The following is a 22121-nucleotide window of genomic DNA, read 5'->3' as shown; positions in this document are numbered from 1 at the left end:
ATGAGGCAAGAGGGACTCATCACTCTTGAAAGGAGATGCTGACAGAACTTATTTGCATGTGTTGCCCTTATAGGGTCTAAGGAGAGTGGCTGTTTAAACATCTGGACCCCAGCATCTTGGGAAGGAAACTGATGGAGTCAGAGACACATTGAGTAGAGGAGACATTGAAAGGTCTATTCATTTGCCCTCTTGCCTATCAGGAGAAGCAAAAAAGAAGCACTTTTCAAAATGCCTTTAAAAGACTCGTAGAGAAGATGATTGGTCTCTTCCTGGAAACCTCAGGTGGTGCTGGACCCGCTGGACTCACAGTCATGGTCAAAGACATGCAAGGGCTGGAGCCCATCCTTCTTGTGGCATCTGCAGGTCTGTTTGCTTCCAGCTGGAGGGTCCTGTGCCCCACTTCTCTGACCAGGTAAACAGGCTTCATGAGAATTTCCTCTACAGCCATGGGGAGAAAGTGCCTGGCCTTTAGCATCAGGCAGACCTTTCCTCCACTTACTAACTGAATAATCTTGGGCAAGTTACTAAACTTCTCTGACTCTGAATTTTCTTTTCTGTAAAATGGAAATGATAGCAGAGTATCTACCCTGCAGTGTTGTGAGGTGAGAATGCCTGATACTCAGAAGGCCTTCAGTAAACATGCCTTTCCCTGCCCCCTTCACCATATCAGACATCACTGTAATGAACATGTTGTCCAAATGATGTTTTCCTCACCTAATTTAACACTTTATTATATCATTATGCATTGAGGATAAATACATATAGATACTGCCTTTATACTAACTGCTTTATCTGAATAGCTCTTTTCTGCAACTAGAATAGCAGCCTCTTGTGGACAAGGGACAATCTTGTCTCCCACTTAGCATAGGCTGGCCCTATTGTTATTCAGTTGCTAAGTCCTGTCTGACTCTTTGAGACCCCATGGACTACAGCACTCCAGGTTTCCCTGTCTTTCACTATCTCCTGGAGTTTGCTCAGAATGTCCATTGAGTCGGTGATGTCATCCAAGCATCTCATTCTCTGTCGGCCCCTTTTCCTCCTGCCCTCAATCTTCCGCAGCATCAGAGTCTTCTCTAATGAGTCAGCTCTTTGTAACAAGTGGCCAAAGTATTGAAGCTTCAGTTTCAGCATCAGTCCTTCCAATGAATATTCATAGTTGATTTCCTTTAGGATTGACTGGTTTGATCTCCTTGCAACCCAAGTGACTCTCAAGAGTCTTCTCCAACACCACCAGATCAAAAGCATTGATTCTTTGGCACTCAGCTTTCTTTATAGTCCAACTCTCACCTCCATACATGACTACTGGAGAAACCATAGCTTCGATTAGATGGACCTCTGTCTGAAAAGTGATGTCTCTGCCTTTTAATACACTGTTTGGGTTTGTTATATCTTTCCTTCCAAGAAGCAAGCATCTTTTAATTTCATGGCTGCAGTCACCATCTGCAGTGATTTTGGAGCCTAAGAAAATAAAGTCTGTTATTGTTTCCATTGTTTCGCCATCTATCTGCCATGAAGTGATGGGACTGTATGCCATGATCTTAGATTTTTGAATGTTGAGTTTTAAGCCAGTTTTTTTCACTCTCCTCTTTCATCCTCATCAAGAGGCTCTTTAGTTCCTCTTCACTTTCTGCCTTTAGAGAGGTATCATCTGCCTATCTGAGGCTGTTGATATTTTTCCCCACAATCTTGATTCTAGCTTGTGATATTATGTCTATATCCATATCTATCTCACTCCTATCCCAGTGCCTGACCCATAAAAGTATTCTCTTCGAATTAGAGGAGGAGAGAGTAGTCCTGGGCAGTGGCGATGCCCTCTCCCTGCCCTTTGGAGCTTTCCGGTGACCCCTGGTGTCTATTCTGGGTGCTGGTGTTTGTGATTTGTGAGAGCATGTTTTCTGTGTTCAGCTCACTGATGTGGGCATAGTAGACATCCCTGAAAAACAGTGCTCTGTGAATGCACAGTCCATTTTTCTGACAACAGGAAAAGGATGGGGAAGAGGGATCTCTGGGGTAGTACTGGCTTTCCCATTGATGCCCCAGGAAAGCAGCTCGGCAGGGGGTGGGCAGGCAAAGACTAGCACCACCGCACCACCAGCCTGAAGGAGAGAGGGCTAGCTCAAGGGCTGTGGCGACAATGACAGGGGGAGGGCCAGGGGGAGGGGGAGGGCTCAGTCTCCTTCTGGGGAGAACGTGGTATGGAAAGGCTGCAAGCAGGTCAAGGGGAGAAAACTTTTTAAATAAGCAAAGATCCTAGGAGCACAAAAGGGAGAGGGGAGGGAGAGATCCTGAGGGGGAAGTGGGAGGAGAGAGAAAGAGTAGGAAGAAGTGGGCGGAGGGAGGGTGACAGATAGCGATTAAAAGAGGGTGGGAGAGGAGCGACTGACAGGCTGGAGAGCGGGGAAGAGTGGGCAGCGGAGGACAGACGGCCAGAGAACCAAGAAGCCTACGGGAATTCCAGACAGGAGGAGGAGGAGAAGAAGGTAAGAGTAAACCTGGATTTTAAGAGCTAAAACTACCAATTGATGGGAAAGAGCCAGAGAAAAAGTCTTGAATTACAGGCTGATCACAACAAAGCTCTTTCTCTGCACCTGTGGGTTTCTCTCCTGCCTCTCTCACCACCTTTGATGGTCAGCTTTGGGTATATTAAAGAGGATGGCTTAGGAAGCAGTAGATAAATCACGTACTTGATTTAGAAGGAGCTGCAGAAATGCAAGTGGAGGGCCTCTGCCATCTGTCTGCCTCTCACAGAGTCTCCATGCTCCAGGGATATCTTCTAAGCAGGACACCAGGCCATTTCCAGGAACTTTTGTGAAGACTGGAATTGGCCCTTTAAAAACTCAAACCATCACTGTTTTACGATGCTTCCTCTAGGCTTGGAATCTTTTGAAATGTTTCCACAGCATCTAGAGGGTGTTTTGATTTTTTTTCCCCCCTAAGGCATGTTGGATGGTTTAAAAATATTCCCTGCCTGGTTTCTTGTGGAGTATCATGTCCCTGCTGTACATTGTCAGCAATCTGGCCCCTCGTGCTGGAGCAAAGAGGCTGGTGAGACCCAGAGAGAAAGCCCGGGAGAAGGACCCATGAGAGGTCTCCTTTCCTCCTGGGCACAGGGCAGGACGGTTTCTGTTGGCTCCTTCATCTCTCTTTCAAGCATGTGGTGAAGGAACCAGGGCTCGGGGGGCCAAGAGACCTGGGTTCTATTGCACTGAGGGGCTTGTGATCTTGGACCAGACAATTCCCCTTCTGGGCCTCACTTTCCTAAGCTATAAGATAGAAGGTTTGAAGTAACAGGATCCCTCTCATTACCGTCAGCAGTAACATTGTCCAAGGCTGAAATTCCTAAGCTCAAATGCACATCAGAAACACCGCAGAAGGGAAGCCCGACAAAGGATTTGACATCCTTACTGCACCTCGGCTCAGTTCTTCCTTCATTCCTTCTCTCAATATCCCATCATAATGGAGGACTTCCTGGTTCTGACTCCTCAGCATCTCACCGAGCTGTTTTCTGAACACAGCTCTGGCACACAGGGTCTGACTGGCCTGAGACAAGAAAGGACACCAGGCAGGGAGAAGGGGACCTGAGAGGGATCCAGTGACACTGGACAGAGAAGAGACCAAGGCCACCTCCATCTGCCTGGGGCAGTGGGCTCACGGCTGGGGACGTAAGCTGGTATTTACAGCATCCCAGCCTGACTTTTACATCATCAGGCCAAGTGGCCTCCATCTCTTCCACCCACTGACCTGGGAGTCATAGCCCGGTCCAGCCCCTGACTTGCTGCTCACCAGGGACAGCTCTGAACCTGCCACCCTCCAGCCAGGGTCCCTAGGGCACCACTGCTGTTCAGAGCCTGCACCCCCCGCTGTCTCTCCAAGCCTTTTCCTCCCTTGCTGGTGGCCAAGGAGCAGCCCCAGCGACCACTGGCATACAGTAAACCATACCAGGACATGAGTTTCCTGGCTTCCAAACTGGCACCTTCGGGTGTCCCCTCCCCAGACTCATGACGTTCACAGAGCCATGGCAGTGACACGGCCGTGTTCCCTGCTTGGCCACTGCCTGGAATTCCAGAGATGTTCTTGCTGGGTTGTTGAAACCGGTTATTGTTCTTGTCTGTTAGCTGCCTTACTCCTGTCCCCCACTCCAGATACTATCCTGAAGTCCTAGGCCTTTAGAATTGGAAGTAGTCTCCTAGGTTTCCTTTGGCAAGTAAGGAAAACAAGGCTCAGAAAAGGGAAATGGTTTGTTGGAAACGACAGAGAGAGCCAGGGCCAGTGCAATTGGAAGAACACATACTCAGCTCACTCACACCATGGGCTCTTCTGCCTCCCATCCTTGGCTGTGTTTTCTGAGTTTCCATTTCCCCCCAAACCTCCCTGCTTCTTGCATGTAAGTATCTCTACAGTCCTGCTTCCTGGCAGTGGCACCACTGTCCACCTGCTCCTCTTCATCTCCGCCGGCTGGTTGGGGGCACACGCAGTGGAGGCTTCTGGGCTCTCACAGCCAGCAGGGCTACCACAGGGCAGCCTGGCCTCATGAGTCCTGGCTGATCCCGCCTCTGGGACCAGCTGGTCAAAACAGAGCAGGGAGCCTGTCGGTGTGGATCAATCAGACAGGAACTAGAAGACTCACAGTCCTCAGGGTTAGGGAAACCCAAGGCCCAGGCTCTGTCATCTGTCCCAGGAAAGATCTCACCCACCTTGGAGTCCAGCAACTCTCTGTGTTTGGGCTCCAGGACTGAATTGACTGAAGGGGAGAGATGCCCACTTTTTCAGGAAAGCTTCAGGACTCATAGGAAATTAGCTGACTTCCCTTTCAATAGGCAGAAGTTGCTGGTTCCTGGCAAGGGACATCTTGATGCCATTGTGTGAATCAATTGTTTCTGACATACTAGCAAACAATGGGCAAGAAAAATTCAGCCTTTAGTAATCCACTCACCTTCATAAGGAAAGGGAGTCAGGAGGCCTCGGAATCAGAGGTACTGAAATAACACAGAAAGATCTTCAGTTCAGTTCAGTTCAGTCGCTCAGTCGTGTCTGACTCTTTGCGACCCCATGAATCGCAGCACGCCAGGCCTCCCTGTCCATCACCAACTCCCAGAGTTCACTCAGACCCACATCCATCGAGTCAGTGATGTCATCCAGCCATCTCATCCTCTGTTGTCCCCTTCTCCTCCTGCCCCCAATCCCTCCCAGCATCAGAGTCTTTTTTTAGATTTTCTCTAATTCAGGGGCAGGGCAAAAGGAATCACATTCGGGTTAGAATTTCAACTGTATAAACCTTGGGGAAATGATTTAATGTCTTTGATTCTCAGTTTCATCTGTCAAAGTGAGTACATACTTTCCTTGTAAAGTTTTATGAAGAGTAAATAAAACAATGTATTTTAAATGGCTACCATACAGTAACTGCTCAATGAATGATAGAACAATAGAGGAGAATACAGGTCACCTGGTGCTCAGTCCAAATCTCTTGAATTGAGTCTCGTTTTAAGCAAAAGTCTTTCCATAGTGAAGGCTCACCATGACTTGAAATTCTGAAGGTACTGCCTGGTTTTTATGACCACAGATTGTTTTTTTTTTTTTTTTTTTCTGAGTCTACCTTTGCTGACCTCTAAGTTGGGAATTAGAAAATCTGGATTTGCCTCTTGACTTTGCCACTAATTTGCCAGATGATCACAACTGGGCAAGTCACAAATTCCCCTGATGTTCTAATAGACTTGGAAGGGCCTAAGCAATCGTCCAGCTCAACCTCTTTGTTTTACCTAGAGGTTAAACTGAACTGAGGCTCAGGGAGAGGGAAGATCTTGTCTGGAGTCACAGTGAAATAGCTGGAATAAGAAAGAGCCTGTCTTCTGAGGCTCTTGTCCACAGAGGACTTCTAGAAGCTGAATCCAACCTGGCATCTCCATGATTCAGAACTTGGAAGTGCAGGTGTCGTAAAGGGTCAGGATGCCTCTTCCCCTCAGATCACAGAGAACACAACCTCCTATTTCTCTTTCGAGGAAAACTGAGTCACCTTCAAAGCTACCCTTGTGGATGTGCCTTTGGTTTGGTGATTAGATTCCTAAGCGCTGCAGCTCCTCAGAAAGAAGGAATTACATGAGGCGCACATTTCAGAATATGGACTCATGGAGTCCATCTCCAGACCCAAAATCTTGAGTTAAAGGGAAGTTGGGAGGCAGGCTGGACTGATGGTGAGTATAAATGGAGCGTGATTGGAGTGGATCGCTACACGCCTCTTCCTCTCCTCCCACCACTCTTCTTTAAACCGAATGACAGAACTGATGTAGAGTTAAATTAATATCCTTCCCATTGCCCATGTTTTCCTCACTCTGACAGTCACCCTCCCCCACCTGGTAGCACATGGGGGCGGTCCGTGCTAAGTCCCTCTAGCCGACCTGCTCCTGTCAAATGCTGAGTCAAGTTGGCTCGCTGGGTCATATTTCAGAGGAGCTCTTACTGGAAATGGCAGAAAACAAGGAACTACATCACTGAGTGGCTACTATGTGCCTATTACGGTTCTAGATGTTTCCACTTATTCACACACTGTTTAATCCCCATGAGGAAACATTCCCTCTTTACAAATGAGGAAGAAATTGAGAGGTTATGTGACTTGCCTGAGGTCACACTACTAGACAGTGATGGAGGCAGGCTCAAATCCCACTCTTCCGAGGGACCATGAGTCCTACCACCTAACTATTTCAGTTCCCATTGCTCTTGTTGCAATCTGACATCAATGGAACTCCAGCGCCTGCTCTTTGGCCAGCTGAGAACCCAGCGGTAGACAGTGTCGCAGCCAAGAGCGTTTACTGGCTAAAAAAGGAAATGACTTTCTATATGTGATTTCTGGCCAAACGGTGGCAGATGCTGAGGAGCCTGGGAATCCTGACCACTGTAGGCTGAGGGCTCCATGCGATCATCAATCCTAGGAACAGCATGTGCAGGGGATGGCCAGCCAATGAACCAGAGGCTAAAAGGAAAAACCCTGGGCCTCTTATGGGAAAGTGGGGAAAAGCCCTGCTTGTGCAGTTAAGACACTAGAGCTCCAGTCAGGGCTTTGTCACCAGCTGTCAGTCCTGTCAGTCCTAAGGCCTCTTTGCTTTTCTTTCCCTTTTAGAGGCAGGCTTTGAGGTCAGGTAGACCAAGTTCAAGTCTCCTACACAGCATTTGCTACTTGTGTGACTCTGTACAAGTTCTTTAAACTCTGAGTCTCAGTTTTCTCAGCTCTAAAATGGGATAATACTGGTTTCCTAGCAGGGCTAATGTAAGAGTTAGAAAGTGGACTTGTAAAATGCTTCACAAGTGGAAAACGCTCAGATAGTGGTTTCTGTTATTACTACCGCTTAACTTCCCTGGACCCTGGTCTTCATCTTGGGTTGAGAAATAAGGGGTTGATTTTGATTGATCCCTAGATTCCTAGATTCCTTTTAGCTCTACTGTACTATGAATCGATGACAAGTTGTTGGAAATAATAAAGCATTTCATAAATGTATTTTTCATTAATAACCACACAAGTATCAATCGACCCCTTCTGGGATAATAAAGACCTCCCAATATTTCATTGTAATTCAATATCTCCATTTGCCATTCCCTCCCATCCATTCCTTGTAAATATGTCTTCTAACATTTTAAGAAGATTACTTATCCTAGCATAATGCTCTTTCTCTACTTTGCCTGCTCCCTTCTACCTCCTTGGCTTTGAAACAACTGTCGGCCAGCAGGATCTCTGAATGGCCCACTCTGTCCTTGCCAGAATCAAATAATTAAATTTAAAGAGGAGTTAATTATCTGCCCTTGGCCGGAGTAAAAGGAAAACTAAAGTGATACTTAATCTCCTCCATCTGTCTCCTTCTCCCTCTCTCTCACCTCTAACTCCTCCTCCCCTCTCTAGAGATTAAGATTCAGGGGCCCAGGCCCCCTGGACTTCTCATTCTGAGAAAGTTGCCCAGACTGCCCAACTCAATGCTGCTGCTACTGCTGCCAAGTCGCTTCAGTCGTGTCCGACTCTGTGCGACCCCATAGACGGCAGCCCGCCAGGCTCCCCCATCCCTGGGATTCTCCAGGCAAAAACACTGGAGTGGGTTGCCATTACCTTCTCCAATGTATGAAAGTGAAAAGTGAAAGTGAAGTCGCTCAGTTGTGTTCGACTCTTAGCGACCCCATGGACTGCAGCCTACCAGGCTCCTCCATTCATGGGATTTTCCAGGCAAGAGTCCTGGAGTGGGTTGCCATTGCCTCCTCTGCCCAACTCAACAGCCATAGGTGTATCATACATCTAGCTGATTGCTTTCCCTGAGGCTGAAGTAGCTACTGCAAACCTAAATCAAGAAAAGAATGAAAGTTCTAAATGTAAGAATTACCCTCAACCATGTACAAATCGACTCCTTAGTCTCATAGTTATTTCACAAACATCCCTGTAGCAGTTATCTTATGTAGAAGAGGCCACTCTTCGACCAGTAAGGATTTTCAAAGAAAGGAACTTCAGGTGATTTAGATTCTAGCACGGTTCTTAAGGCAGGAGCACGGCTGTCAGAAAAGACAAGAGCTGGCTTTGATGCCAATTTCGTTGTTTACCAGCAAGTCACCCTCAAGTGATCTTGCTCGTCTACCCCCACTGAAGACTGTAAGAAGGGAACAGGGCCAGACCCTACTTACTGTGGTTGCTGTGAGAATCAAATGAGAAAATATATATCAAAAAACGTGCGGTGTCTGGCACATAGAAGACTCTCCAAAACTGATAGATTCTCTTTTTATTCTCACCTTTTTGTGTAACTCTGGGTAAACTAGCAAATGAAGCTGAGAATCTGCGAGGATAATAAAGATTAATGAGGTGGCTGAGGATCAAGATCACTCTCTCCTGTAATTCTCCCTACAAGTCTATTTTAGGGAGAAACTATTGGGAGTGAAGGAAAATTAGAAAAATGTACAATCATAAGTAAGCTTCACAAGAGCTCTGAGATGATGGTTACAGTTGACACTCCACTTTATAAAGCCACCTGTGATATCTGGCGTTGCACTGGGGCTCATGGACACTTTCTGAACTGAGCTGTGCTGACATGAGACTACATCTAAGGCATCCTGTAAGTGACACCCTTTGGGTCTTTTTACAACAGAATTCTCTTCATTGGGAAGCAAGTCAACCCTGCCCTTGCTGCATTCCACTGCATGGTGAGCGAAATTATAACATGGGCCCAGGGGATTGTTATTATTACTATGAATAACAATCTTTATTGAGAACCAGAGGTCTGGTAGATACTATCCAGATCATGTGTCATTGTCCAGAATTAGACGCAGACTCTGCAGAGTGATCTTAAAATCTAATTTTGACAAACTTGGATGAGTTTCCCAGTGATCTGTGGGGAGGAGGTGGAGAAGGAAAAGTCCGTGGTGACCAAGTCTCTTGCTGTAGACACACTCAGCCCTGTTCAGTTAAGTGGAGGGCTCCCTCATGGGCAGAAGGAAGGCTCATGGCTCTTCTTTGCCTGGTATCCCGGTCACCATAGTCACAGTGCAGGTGACCCTAGGTTGGCTTCCCAGGGAGCTGCCTCTACTGGCATTAGGTGTTTTGAGTGACCTGAATGCTGTCATTCATCCACCATTGTTTCTAAAAAGTACACAAATCCGCCTATCAATTTCAGGGCACAATATTAAGCTCTAAGGGAAAAGAGAGGATAGAGAGATTTCAAGGGGAGGATCCAATGATGAATCATTATGGGACTTATCTTCAAGGACAACTCAACTCAGGGTTGAGCTGGAGAGATGATACAGAGTCAGAAGGGCAAATAATTCTCATTATGTGTGTGAAACTCGGTGGTTTTACAATTAAACCCAAGCCCCAGCTCCTGAGGTGGGGACACGAATTTGTTGTTAGATAGTATACTGGAGTGGAGAAGGCAATGGCATCCCATTCCAGTACTCTTGCCTGGAAAACCCCATGGATGGAGGAGCCTGGTAGGCTGCAGTCCATGGGGTCACTAAGAGTTGGACATGACTGAAGCGACTTAGCAGCAGCAGCAGCAGCAGTATATTATAGACTTCCCTGGTGGTATTGTCAATAAGAATCTGCCTGCCAATGCAGGGGATTTGAGTTCGATACGTGGTCTGGAAGGATTCCACAGGCTGCAGAGCTACTGAGCCTGTGTGCCACAACCACTGAGCCCACACCCTAGAGCCACAACAAGAGAAGCCGCCGCAATTAGAAGCCTGAGCACCCCAGCTAGACAGTAGCCCCCATTCTCCACAACTAGAGAGAGCCCATATGCAGCAACAAAGACCCAAAACAACCAAAAAGAAATTGACTACTTAATGAAAAAATAACGTATTGTAAGGACTTATATGTTTGGTTCCAGAGGACAGAACTAGAATCAAAAAAAGAAAGAGAATTTTCAAGGCCTCCTCACAGTAGCTTCTTACTCACCTGCAGCACACCTTCCTGAGCAGGAGAGACAGAGGTGCAGTTTCTGCTATGTGCTGGGTGGCACTTGACACCTGCAGCTTGCCTAGTTCATGTTGCAGTCGAGACTAAAGGACTGCAGCGAGCAGGATGACCACCAAGGAAAGGGTCTCACCTCCCCCACTCCATTTGGGGGCTGTGTCAGAGATAATGCAACTTTATTAGTAAGCCAAACATTCTTCCCCCAATCACTGCTGCTGCCAAGTCTCTTCAGTCGTGTCCGACTCTGTGCGACCCCATAGACAGCAGCCCACCAGGCTCCCCCGTCCCTGGAATTCTCCAGGCAAGAACACTGGAGTGGGTTGCCATTTCCTTCTCCAATGCATGAAAGTGAAAAGTGAAAGGGAAGTCGCTCAGTCATGTCCGACCCTCAGCAACCCCATGGACTGCAGCCTACAAGGCTCCTCCATCCATGGGACTTTCCAGGCAAGAGTACTGGAGTGGGATGCCGTTGCCTTCTCCTCCACCAATTACTAAGAAATCATTTATTATGCACCTAATAAGAAAACCTAATGCAATAAAAATACTAAGTATTTACTTTGAGAAGTCTACTACCCTTCTTATAGGGAAAGCTGTTAAATCCTTGAGGGCAGGAATCATGTCTAATCTGGGTTTTTGCTTGTTTGGCTAACTGGGCTGTGCAGTATGTGGAATCTTAGTTCTCTAACCAGGGAGCAAACCTGTGCCCCTTACGTTGGGAGCATGGAGTTGTAACCACCAGACCAACAGGGAAGTCCCCTGATCTGTTTATTAATTAAACAGATGTTGACTGCCTAGTCTTTGACAGGCCGGGTACCTCTGAGGTATTATTTCAGTACTGAGAATAATAGTGGACACATAGTGCAGGTTAGCTGATAGACAAGAAGTTTTTGGAGAACAAGTATAAGGCAGCATATAAGCCAGTGTGGGAGTATACCCTGACTGCTGGATGGTAATTTAGCATCTTCAGAGTTCAGGAGATATCAAAGAGGGCTGAGGTCAATTTGAGACGATGTCTCCATTTCCACTCAGAACTGTGGGGCAGAGAAAGAGGTGCTGGCTATGAGTTTAGGTTAATTTGGGCTGCTCTAAATTGGTTTTCTTTAAAAACATTGGCTGTGTAGGGTGGCCTCAGTGCCAACATAAGGAGGAGCACCAGACTAGACACCTAATTTTATTCCTAATCATATAATACATGAAGTGAAGGAATAAAATGATGCTCACTTTGCACAGAAACCTTCCTTTGGCCCTTTGCCTCTTATCCAAGCACCATGTTACTGTTACCAAACACCTTCCCTAATGACTTCTCCAAAAGGTTTGCTTTGTCCCACGATGTGGCACATTGAAAGAGGACATGGAAGTTCTTGGGATAAAGAACGTTCTGGATTGGGATGTTCTTGTCCAGGTTCTACGGACTATCTCTTTTTGCCTTGGGGGCTTCAGAACTCATATCAGTTGCAAAGGGCTGTAGAATCCAACTATCCAGGGCTCTAAGAAGGGCCCAGGCCCCACCTGAACCAGAGTCAACCTCCTGTCTTATGTTTCCATCACTGTTGTTTAGTCTCTAAGTCATGTCCGACTCTTTGTGACTCTGTGGAATGTAGCCCACCAGGCTCCTCTGTCCACATGATTTCCCAAGCAAAAATACTGCTGTGGGTTGCCTTTTCCTTCTCCAAGGGATCTTCCTGATCTAGGGATCAAACCCAAGTCTCCTGCTTTGGCAGGAGGATTCTTTACCACTGAGCCCCCAGGCCCCTATATTTCCCTAATGTTAACACACTTTGTGCTTTATTGAAATTATGTGTTTGTTCTCTCTCCTTAATGAAGGAAAATAAAGGCAGTTCAGCTCAGTAAAGGCGGGGACTCCGTGCTTGCCTTTTTTGCTGTATCTTCAGTGTTGCCCTCACTGAATGATGCCTGATAACTGGTAAACATTCAATAAATTTATTAAATGAATGACTGAAAGGGGAGGACATCATAGGCTAAGAGAACATGAGAAGCCAAGATAAAGAGGTGATTTTCCCATTTAGGTCACCACAGAGCATTAAAGTAGAGTTCTCTATGCCATACAATAGATTGTCCTTAGTTATCTATTTTATTTATAGTACCAATAGTGTGTATGTGTCAGTCCCAATCTCCCAGTTCACCCCACCCACACTTTCCCCCCTCTTGATGTCTTTATGTTTGTTCTCTACATCTGTGTCTCTATTTCTGCTTTGCAAATGGATTGATCTGTACCATTTTCCTAGATCCCACATATATGCATTAATATATGGCGTTTGTTTTTCTCTTTCTGACTTACTTTACTCTGTATGATAGCAGAGCCTAACACAAAATTGTAGAGCAACTGTACTCCAATAAACATTAAAAATTAAATAATACCAGCTATATAGAAAAAAGATAAAGAGATGAGAAATTATGGGTCATAAATATGTGTGTGGGGAGTTGTGTAGCTTAAGTATTGAGTATGTGAGGGGAACAGCAAGAATAGATAGGATGGGGAGGGCTTCCCAGGTAGTGAAGTAGGTAAAGAATCTGCCTGCCAATGCAAGAGATGCGAGAGACACAAGAGACTCAGGTTCAACCCCTCGGTCGGGAAGATCCCCTGGAGTAGGAAATGGCAACCCCCCTCCAATATTCTTGCCTGGGAAATTCTACGGACAGAGGAACCTGGTGGGTTACAGTCCATGGGGTCGCAAAGAGTTGGACACGACTGAGCATACACACACTGTGGAGGATTTCAAGAGCAAGTTAAATAGTTTGAACTTTATAAACAGTAGGAAGCTAGTGAAGATCACAGACAAAGCAGTGGCGTATACTACCATTTGTATTTGATAGAGTTTATTCATGGCATGGGCAGCTTCCTTTGCCCTCCTAACACACTTCCTGCCAAGAAACAGATGATAATCTACAAAGTATTTTGTGTGCTATTCACCCAGAAAACTCAATGAGTATCTAATCTACAAGTTTTTTTGGCTGAGGTTGTAGGTGGCCCAAAGACACCCACAGGAGTCAAGAAATTGACTTTAGCCGGGGAACTTTCCTATTATAAGCTGAGCAGCTTGTACATAACAGCAATTTGAAGTTTCTCTGAGCTTGTCTGAGTCATCCGAGAAGTTACAGATGAGAGGTTTTCACCCTATATACTGCCACCAGGGTTCCCAGTCTGCCTCAGTCCACACCTCCTCGGTTAGTTCGTATCTGTTCTCTCCCAGTGAGACTTCCCCAGAGGCTCAGGGGTAAAGAACCCACCTGCCAGTGCAGGAGAGGTGGGTTTGATCCCTGGGTCAGGAAGATCCCCTGGAGAAGGAAATGGCAACCCATTTTCTTATTCTTGCCTGGGAAATCCAGTGGACAGAGGAGCCTGACAGGCTATAGTCCATGGGGTTGCAAAAGAGTCGGACACGACTTAGTGACTAAACAACCACAGCAAAGATTGTCTTTCTTATATTCTATCAAGACTGTATTCCTTTCTGGTACCTGTGCTTTACTTCTTCCAGGTGGGACCCCTTGGACCACAAGTGAGGGAGTCAGCAGGCAAGCCTCCTGGCAGACCAGACCAAAGCATCACATTCTTTGCCTTGAACTATTTTTATACTTCCTTGGGGACTTGCAAGGAATGAATGACAGTGCCAGAAGATCAAGGGAAAAGTCTTCAGGGATGGAGGAGAGTTTGAAAAACTTACCCTGGAAGACTATACATCTGTTTCGTTTTGTTTCTTTTTCATTGACTTTTCTCATTCTCTCTGGCTTTCTCCCCTCTTCTCCTCTTTTTCTCTCTTCTGCTTGATAATGCATAGCTCTCTACCTTTCACTTTCTCTTATCTTTGTCTTTCCCCACCACTTTCCTTGCTAGAAATGGCTGCCTTTTATTTGGTCCTTATATTCTGAGCACTGTGTGAAGTGCTTTTTATGTATCCCCTCATAATACTTGATGAGCTAAATATCAGTATATCCATTTTGCATGGGAGGAAATTGAGACATAGATACAGTAACTTCTCCAAGCTCAGCAGATACTCACAAGGATTTGAACTCCACTTAACTAACCCCCAAACTGACTTTCCTGAACTGTTACAGAGCCTCTTTCCCCCATTTCCATCACTCCCTTGTCTTTTCCCTCTTTTTAATCCTTCTCTTTCCCCTTCTCTCCCTCCCTCCTCTCTGACATTCGCCACATCCTGGTCTCTGCACGTGTGCTGATGACCCTGAAGGTGCTGAACACTGTGCACGTGCCCAGAGGGATCAGAGACCATTCAAATTCTTATCTAATCAGCTATTTTCCTTTTGGACAACACTCCACAATTTTCCACTTTGGGAGGGGGCCCTTAATCATGTGAGGAAAAGGGCAGATGTCTGGTCACAAACCAGAGAAAAGGTTTCAAGACTTGGAAGGGTCTTTGATATGAAGGCGAACAGAGATAAGGTCCTTTCTGCTTACTCACGGACCCTTTCATTCCCAGGGACTCTGTGTACTCTCAGGGTTGGGGAGTGGAGTGCTGGAAGAAGACAGAGCCAGGAGGCTGGTCTCTGTCAAGATATCAACTCAGAAGCCAAAGCCTGGACCATGAAATATGGTCCTGTCCTTCCTTCCTCTTATGCATAAGAACTGGAACTGGGATAGGATAGGGGGCATGCTGGCAGCAAAGATGTGAAGGTTAAGGTTTGAACTTGACAACTTCTAAAGTCCCATCAGAGTCTGAGGTTTTAAGATTCCAAGAAGGGAATATTTATCTTCAACACCCTCCTTTTTTTTTTTTTTTTTTTTCATTAGGACTGGTTGATTAAAGGCTTAAGCCATAAGAACATTTATTGCTCATCAAGTAAAAATTCTGGACATAGAAGAGTCAAGAGTTGATTCAGAAGCCTTGGGGCACCGGTTGCATTTCTGAGATTCCCTGGGCAGCTTCAGGCATCTTGACTCACACAACCTGTCCACAGGCAGTCGTGGGGGTGAAGAGGACTTCAAGGGAGGCTCTCTCTGTTTACTGGGGGATGGAAAACATTTTCTAGAGCACTCCCTCCACGTTAGACCCTCCCCGCCTCACCTCACAGAGCAGAACTAACTGCAGTGAAGGCTGAGAAAGTGATAGCTGACCTTCTTATCCTGCTAATGGTTTGCCATGAGTAGGAAACATCAGCGCCTGCCACCCCCTCCTTCATTCATTCAACTAAGACTTACTAAGCCTCCACTCTGGGCTAGGTGATGATGGTACAGAGGAAAAGCCAAGTCTTGTTCTCAAGGAGCTCCTGCTGGAAGAACATAGACAGGAAGAGGATCACAAGATGTTAGGAGAGGACTGAGTGTCCCCAGGGTCACTGCAGAGCTGAAGATACTCAGCTTGAGGAAGCAGGGAGGGCTGGAGAAGCAATGACTGGGTTCAGTTCTGAAGAGTATATAGGATTCAGCTAGGGGTGAGGAAACACGTAGGAGGTGGTTGGGAGGAGGGCATTCAAGAATCTTCCAGGAACTGGCATGCTGGGGACCAGCAGGAAATGAGGCTGATGAAATATGCAAGGATCTGATGAGGGAAGATTCTAGGTGAGACTTAGAGGTTTGAGGCGTTTATTCCAGATGTGAGGTGGGCAGGTCTGGGGGTGGACGCCTTCTGTGTGCAGAAGGACAAGCCAAAAGGCTCAGCTGGAATGCTTGCACCACAGTGAGGAGCAGGTCAGCACTAGCAGCTGCTCACCAGCTGGGGAGCCTGAGAAACCTCGCAGTGTCTTCTTTGTGCTGCTGTGCTTAGTTACCCAGTCAGGTCCGACTCTGCGACCCCATGGACTATAGCCGCTCCCACCCCCCACCTGCCCAGGCTCCTCTGTCCATGGGGATTCTCCAGGCAAGAGTACTGGAGTGGGATACCATGCTCTCCTCCAGGGGACCTTCCCAACTCCGGGATCAAATCCAGGTCTCCCACATTCCCAGCCGGTTCTTTACCATCTGAGCCACTTTTGCCACCTCCCAGAAGATCTGACCCATGCTGCAAGGCTCCGATTACTAGAAAATGCTTCCTGAGGAGCCAGATTTGCCACTCCCACCCTCTTTTTTCTCTACCACCTAGTTCTACCTGCTGAAGTCAGAAAAATATTTTTTACCCAATAGCCATTCAACCATATGGAGCATGTGAGCTATGATTTTCAGCATATCACATACCTCATCTCCTTTAACCCTCAAATCCTCTGGTGTAGCTATTCCCATTTTACAGACAAGGAAACAGACTCAGTGAGGCAAAAGTCCAGAGTCACACTTGCAGATTCCTGTCCTACACTACTCCAATATTTCACAGGTGAGGTCCTTGAATATCTGCATCAGAATAACTGAGGCTAGTTGCTGCAAATCAAGATTCTTCGGGGGCCAACCCAGACCTCCCGGATAGAATCTCTGGAGGCAAAAGCACAGGATGCACACACATTTTAACACACATCTCAGTTGATTTCTAGATCCATTAAAGTGTGGGAATCATACTCTAATCTCACTATCAGGAGTCCTTTGAGTCTTCTCTTTCATTTTTGCTGGGCATGGGGGAGAAGGATAGCCCTTCAGGCGAATCTGATTTCTAAGTTGCCTCTCTAAAGGAATGCACTGGTTTGGGTCAGTGGAATCACAGGGCATGATCAGACTTCCCAGACATTCCCAGAACCATCCCTCTGTTTTTCTCTCTGCCCCATTGGCAGGAGTCTTGACGCCTGTCTTCTGCTGAGCCAAGATGGGTGACTGGAGCTTCCTGGGAGAGTTCCTGGAGGAAGTACACAAGCATTCCACGGTGATCGGCAAGGTCTGGCTCACAGTCCTCTTCATATTCCGCATGCTGGTGCTGGGCACGGCTGCCGAGTCATCCTGGGGCGATGAGCAGGCTGATTTCCTCTGTGATACGATGCAGCCTGGTTGCGAGAACGTCTGCTATGACCAGGCCTTCCCCATCTCCCACATTCGCTACTGGGTGCTGCAGGTCATCTTCGTCTCCACACCCTCGCTAGTGTACCTGGGCCATGCAGTGCACATGGTGCGCGTGCAGGAGAAGCGGAAGCTGCTCCGGGAGGCTGAGAGGGCCAAAGAGGCTCGGGCCGCTGGCTCCTATGAGTACCCGGTGGCCGAGAAGACAGAGCTGTCCTGCTGGGAAGAAGTGAATGGAAGGATTGCCCTCCAGGGCAGTCTGCTCAACACCTACGTCTTCAGCATCCTGATCCGCACCACCATGGAGGTGGCCTTCATTGTGGGCCAGTACCTCCTCTACGGAGTCTTCCTGGACACCCTGCATGTCTGCCGCAGGAGTCCCTGTCCCCACCCCGTCAACTGCTATGTGTCCCGGCCCACGGAAAAGAATGTCTTCATTGTCTTTATGCTGGCAGTGGCCGGACTGTCCCTTTTCCTTAGCCTTGCTGAACTTTACCACCTGGGCTGGAAAAAGATTAGGCAGCGATATGTCAAGTCCCAGCCAGGCATGGGTGAGTGCCAGCTTCCTGGTCCCTCGGCCGGCATAGTCCAGAGCTGCACACCACCCCCTGACTTCAATCAGTGCCTGGAGAATGGCCCTGGGGGGAAATTCTTCAGTCCATTCAGTAACAAGATGGCCTCCCAGCAGAACACAGATAACCTGGCCACGGAGCAGGTGCGAAGTCAGGAGCAGATTCCGAGAGAAGGCTTTATTCACATCCGTTATGCCCAGAAGCCCGAGGTACCCAATGAGGGCTCCCCAGGGCCCAGCCTCCCCCATGGCTACCAGAGTGACAAGCGCCGTCTCAGCAAGGCCAGTAGCAAGGCCAGGTCAGATGACCTGTCAGTGTGACCTCCAGTGTGGGAGAACCAGATGGGAACAGAGGAACTCAGAGAGGGAAGACATGTTCTTTCTGACCCCATCTCTTTCATTCTCGTCACTGCTATGCTGTTTTTGGACTCTGGGTCTCAAGGACATTGCTCATTCTTTCCAGAAGATGTAAGCAGGTCTTTGTGGATGCGGTCAGAGACATAGCTATCTGTCCAGGCTGCTGTCTCTTCCCCATCGTCCACCCAGAATCCTCAATGAAGCCTTTCAGATTACTCTGTGAATGGAATGGAAGAAGGGAGGGGGATCACAGCAAATCTGGCCTGGGAGGGATAGCCAGAGGGGTAGGATGACTCTCTACACAACAGCCACACAGCAGATGGATTCTCTAGGTCCTTCTGGCTTCCTTGATCTGAACACCCTTCCTCTGGCAAGAAAGAGCCCAAAGTTCCCAGCCCACCAATGAGCATGAGTCAAGGAACTTGCATTAGATGTGCTCTTGAGTGTGTTGTCTCCTTGGACCATACCTTGGAGTGGTGATGAGGTTGCCATGGTCTGCCCTTGGCTGCCCCTCCCTCTGCCCAGTCTTACTTAAAAAGAGGTCCTTGGAACTCAACCAGCAGGCTCAACTTTACAAGTGCCTTGGTATGCACCTCTGGCAAATGTCTCACCTTGGTGATATTGCAGCCTTTCCTTCTGCCAGGGTGTGCAACCAGCCCCTGGGGCTGGAAAGCTCTCCTGGGGAGTCACTGTACACACAATTCCACTGGAATTCCTGCCACCACCTGTCACCCTGCAGCTCTTTTACAGTTCAAGCTGATGATAGACACCATCCCTTCCATTCCCCCCTTGGCAGTCCCTCGAGTGCTCCCCTAAACACCTTATTGACCAGAATGCCCAAGAAGCCATTGTCCTCTCTTGAATCCTTACCAGATCACCAGCCATGGAGGCCAGTGGAATTTCCCTTGGTCTTATGAAAACAAAGAGGATATTGCGCTTCTCAGATTCCCCTTGGGAAAAAGAATAATTCTGTTGTGAAGATAGAAATAAAAAAGGAGAGAAAATACTGGAAAACTATTTTTCCCTCCTGTTTGCTTCCCTCGCTGACTGCCAACTTAGAGTGCCAAGAGGAGGTGTGATGACAACTATGGAGGCCCCCAGATTTCTCTTTCCCTGGAGTATTTAGCAGGGGCATGAAAGCAGTAAGGGAATCTCCAGCTCTCTTGGCAGGGCCCTTGTTTAAGAGCACAGAAATGCCTGTGTCTTCCCAGTGCTCCCAAAGAAACTGCCAAAAGCAGTGGGGACTGCAGAAAAGCCACGTCTTCCCAGGGACTGGCCAGGTTTCTCTCTTCAGTCCATCCATAATGGGTGGTTGCCACTTTGGATGAAGATAAATGATGCTCAGAATTGGATGCTGAAACTTATAAGGAGATGATTGCTTTTTTAAATGCACGTGTGTGTGTGTGTGTGTGTGTGTGTGTGTGTGTGTATGCTGATAAAGTGGGTGAAGAGGAGGGGAGTCCTGAAATAAGGAAAGAATATCTTAGAGACATTTGTGTTTTCCTGCTTTCCTCTAGATGCCTGGCAGAGGGCTGAGACTCACTGTTTTCAGTGTCATCAACCTAAAGACATAGGCATGAGAGGCCGGGATAGAAGAGGTTGAAGGCTCAGAAGGAGGCTCAGCCTCTGCCCCACATGCCCATCTCTGGGCCCCTCTGCTGAGACTTGAATGCTATTGGTGGGGAGAGAGAGGATGTGGGCAGAGGAGTGGAGGAAATTGACTGGGATGCCGTTTAGGGAAGAATGATTGGTTATCCTAGATCCCTGGAGGGAACACCTTTTAATCTATTGTCTGGCACTGGCATTGAAAGTGAAAGTGAAGTCGCTCAGTCGTGTCCGACTCTGCAATCCCATGGACTGTAGTCTACCAGGCTTCTCTCTCCATGGGATTTTCCAGGCAAGAGTACTGGAGTGGGTTGCCATTTCCTTCTCCAGGGGATTTTCCTGACCCAGGGATCAAACCCAAGTCTCCTGCATTGCAGGCAGACGCTTGCATTAAGACTCTCCAAAACAAAACAAGACTATCTTTCCCACTATCAAGTGTGTTTGTTTTATGAAATAAGTGTTCTTGGGTTAGAAATTCTGTGAGATCAGTACTTCATGAAGGGGCTTTCAGGAAGGAAAGAGGAAATAATATGTGTAGTTTGTCCAAATAAAGTCTGGCCCTCCATGTATCTCTTCTTGGTGTCCCTTTCATGGTATGACTATAAGACAGAGGTAGCAGACTTGGTAGGGGAGGGGAGCACTTGATCAATATTGCAAAGGGCTTTGGAATCACACATGCTAGGGTGAAAATTGCAGCTGCTGATTTACAACTGGACTCCAGCAAGCTACTTAATCCTTGAAGCTTGGTTTCCTCATCTGTAAACTGAACCTAGTAATAGCTACCTCACAGGTTGTTTGTTGAGGTCCTTTAATGGACCAGAACCTGGTGGTCTGGAGTCGACGATAAGAAAGTAAAAGAGCGAAAGAGGCTAATATTCCTTGGTTTACACAGAAAGCCAATAAAGCCCCTGCAAGGGGCTTGCTTTGTTCACAAAGTCCTCAGGCGCCCTCTCGATGGGGTGAAGACACAGAGCGCCTTCTCGAGAGGGTCTTAGAAGCCTGGGCAGGAAAGTGAACTCAGAGAGCCTCTGCACTCCAGGGGATCAGCCTGAAAAAAAGAGCGAGGGAGAGAGAGAGAGAGAAAGACACGGGGACCAGAGCTCTGATGGAGCAAAGGTGTTTTTTTCAACACTGTGTAGGTATTTATACTGTCTTACAAGATAGCTATTTTCAGCAGAGATAAAATCAAAACTTACACGTTATCAAGAAAACATGAGATCATCCATATGAAAGAGAGGGTTGTAAATAACCACTTTTACCATATGGTTCATAAAAAGGAAGAGGGTACTTATCACCGTATAGAAAAACTAACGAAGGAAATGCCTGGATTCCTCAGTCCTGGGAGAGGCTTGCCTCTCCTCTTAATTCCTGAATATTCAGGAATTAATAAGGAACAGAGAATTCCTGACAGATCCAAAACAGCACACAGGAAGCCTCCTGTTAAATGCTTCCTGACAGTTGTTAAATGAGATAGTGTTTGTAAAGAGTTCAGCAGGGTGCCTGGGAAATCATAGTCTGTCATTAAATTGCAATTATTGCTATTATCTTCATTATTTTGTTATTATGTTGACTACATAGAATTTGAAAACCTGGGATGTTCAGGAATGATTTCAGAACTTGCCATTATGGAGCTCACAGTCTGCCTAAGATGGTTACACTAGATTACATAAAGGAAACAAAAGAGAATGAAAAAGAAATTCATTAATGACCAATTCTAGGAACTATAAAGCTCTAAGACATGATCCACATGAAAAAAACTACATTAGAAGAGGAGATATCTGACTTGGCCTTAAGTAATGGCTAAGGTTTTAGAAAAGTGAATACCTCAAAAATGACTCTGCAAAATAGGCCTGTGTGTGTTAAGTCGTTCAGTTGTGTCCAACTCTTTCCAACCCCATGGACTGTAGCCCACCAGGTTCTTCTGTCTATGAGATTCTCCAGGCAAGAATAACTAGAGTGGGTAACCACTCCCTTCTCCAGGGAATCTTCCCAAACCAGCGATCGAACCCAGATTTCCTGCATTGCAGGTAGACTCTTTACCATCTGAGCCACCAGGGAAGCCTGTGAAATTGGCCTGAGAACCCGAGTCTCCTACATTGCCGGTGGATTCTTTACTACTTTACCTATTTATCGAAAGTGAAATAGGCCTGATATTGGGCTTTCCAGGTGGCTCAGTGGTAAAGAATCCACCTGCAACGTAGGAGACTGAGGTTCAATCCCCAGGTTGGGAAAAATCTCCAGGAAAAGGAAATGGCAACCCACTCCAGCAT

At 47.0% G+C, this 22121-nt stretch overlaps 1 protein-coding gene across 8 annotated transcripts; it reads left to right on the top strand.

Moving 5' to 3' along the window:
* The first annotated feature begins 2384 nt into the window (after nucleotides 1–2384).
* On the top strand, nucleotides 2385–20420 carry GJA5 (gap junction protein alpha 5). 8 transcript variants are annotated; one of them, XM_042253430.1, is made up of 4 exons: nucleotides 2385–2480; nucleotides 9108–9162; nucleotides 13927–13963; nucleotides 17099–20420. In XM_042253430.1, the coding sequence occupies exon 4, from the start codon at nucleotides 17131–17133 to the stop codon at nucleotides 18208–18210; it is 1080 nt and encodes a 359-aa protein (XP_042109364.1). In that variant the 5' UTR covers nucleotides 2385–2480; nucleotides 9108–9162; nucleotides 13927–13963; nucleotides 17099–17130; the 3' UTR covers nucleotides 18211–20420. The 8 variants fall into 8 exon arrangements, with proteins under 8 accessions (XP_042109364.1, XP_060269647.1, XP_060269646.1 ...); XM_060413664.1 differs by having other exon boundaries at nucleotides 13927–15965; XM_060413663.1 differs by having other exon boundaries at nucleotides 13927–16710.
* Nucleotides 20421–22121: the final 1701 nt, after the last annotated feature.

The sequence above is a fragment of the Ovis aries genome, chromosome 1 (assembly GCF_016772045.2).
Source record: "Ovis aries strain OAR_USU_Benz2616 breed Rambouillet chromosome 1, ARS-UI_Ramb_v3.0, whole genome shotgun sequence".
NCBI classification, from domain to species: Eukaryota; Metazoa; Chordata; class Mammalia; order Artiodactyla; family Bovidae; genus Ovis; species Ovis aries.
Note: the sequence above shows the minus strand (reverse complement) of the source record. Positions and strands in the feature narration are given on the sequence as shown.

What these genes read in the sequence shown, in the direction of transcription:
- GJA5 (XM_004002404.5), top strand. Translation starts at nt 17,131, where the DNA reads ATGGGTGACTGGAGCTTCCTGGGAGAGTTCCTGGAGGAAGTACACAAG.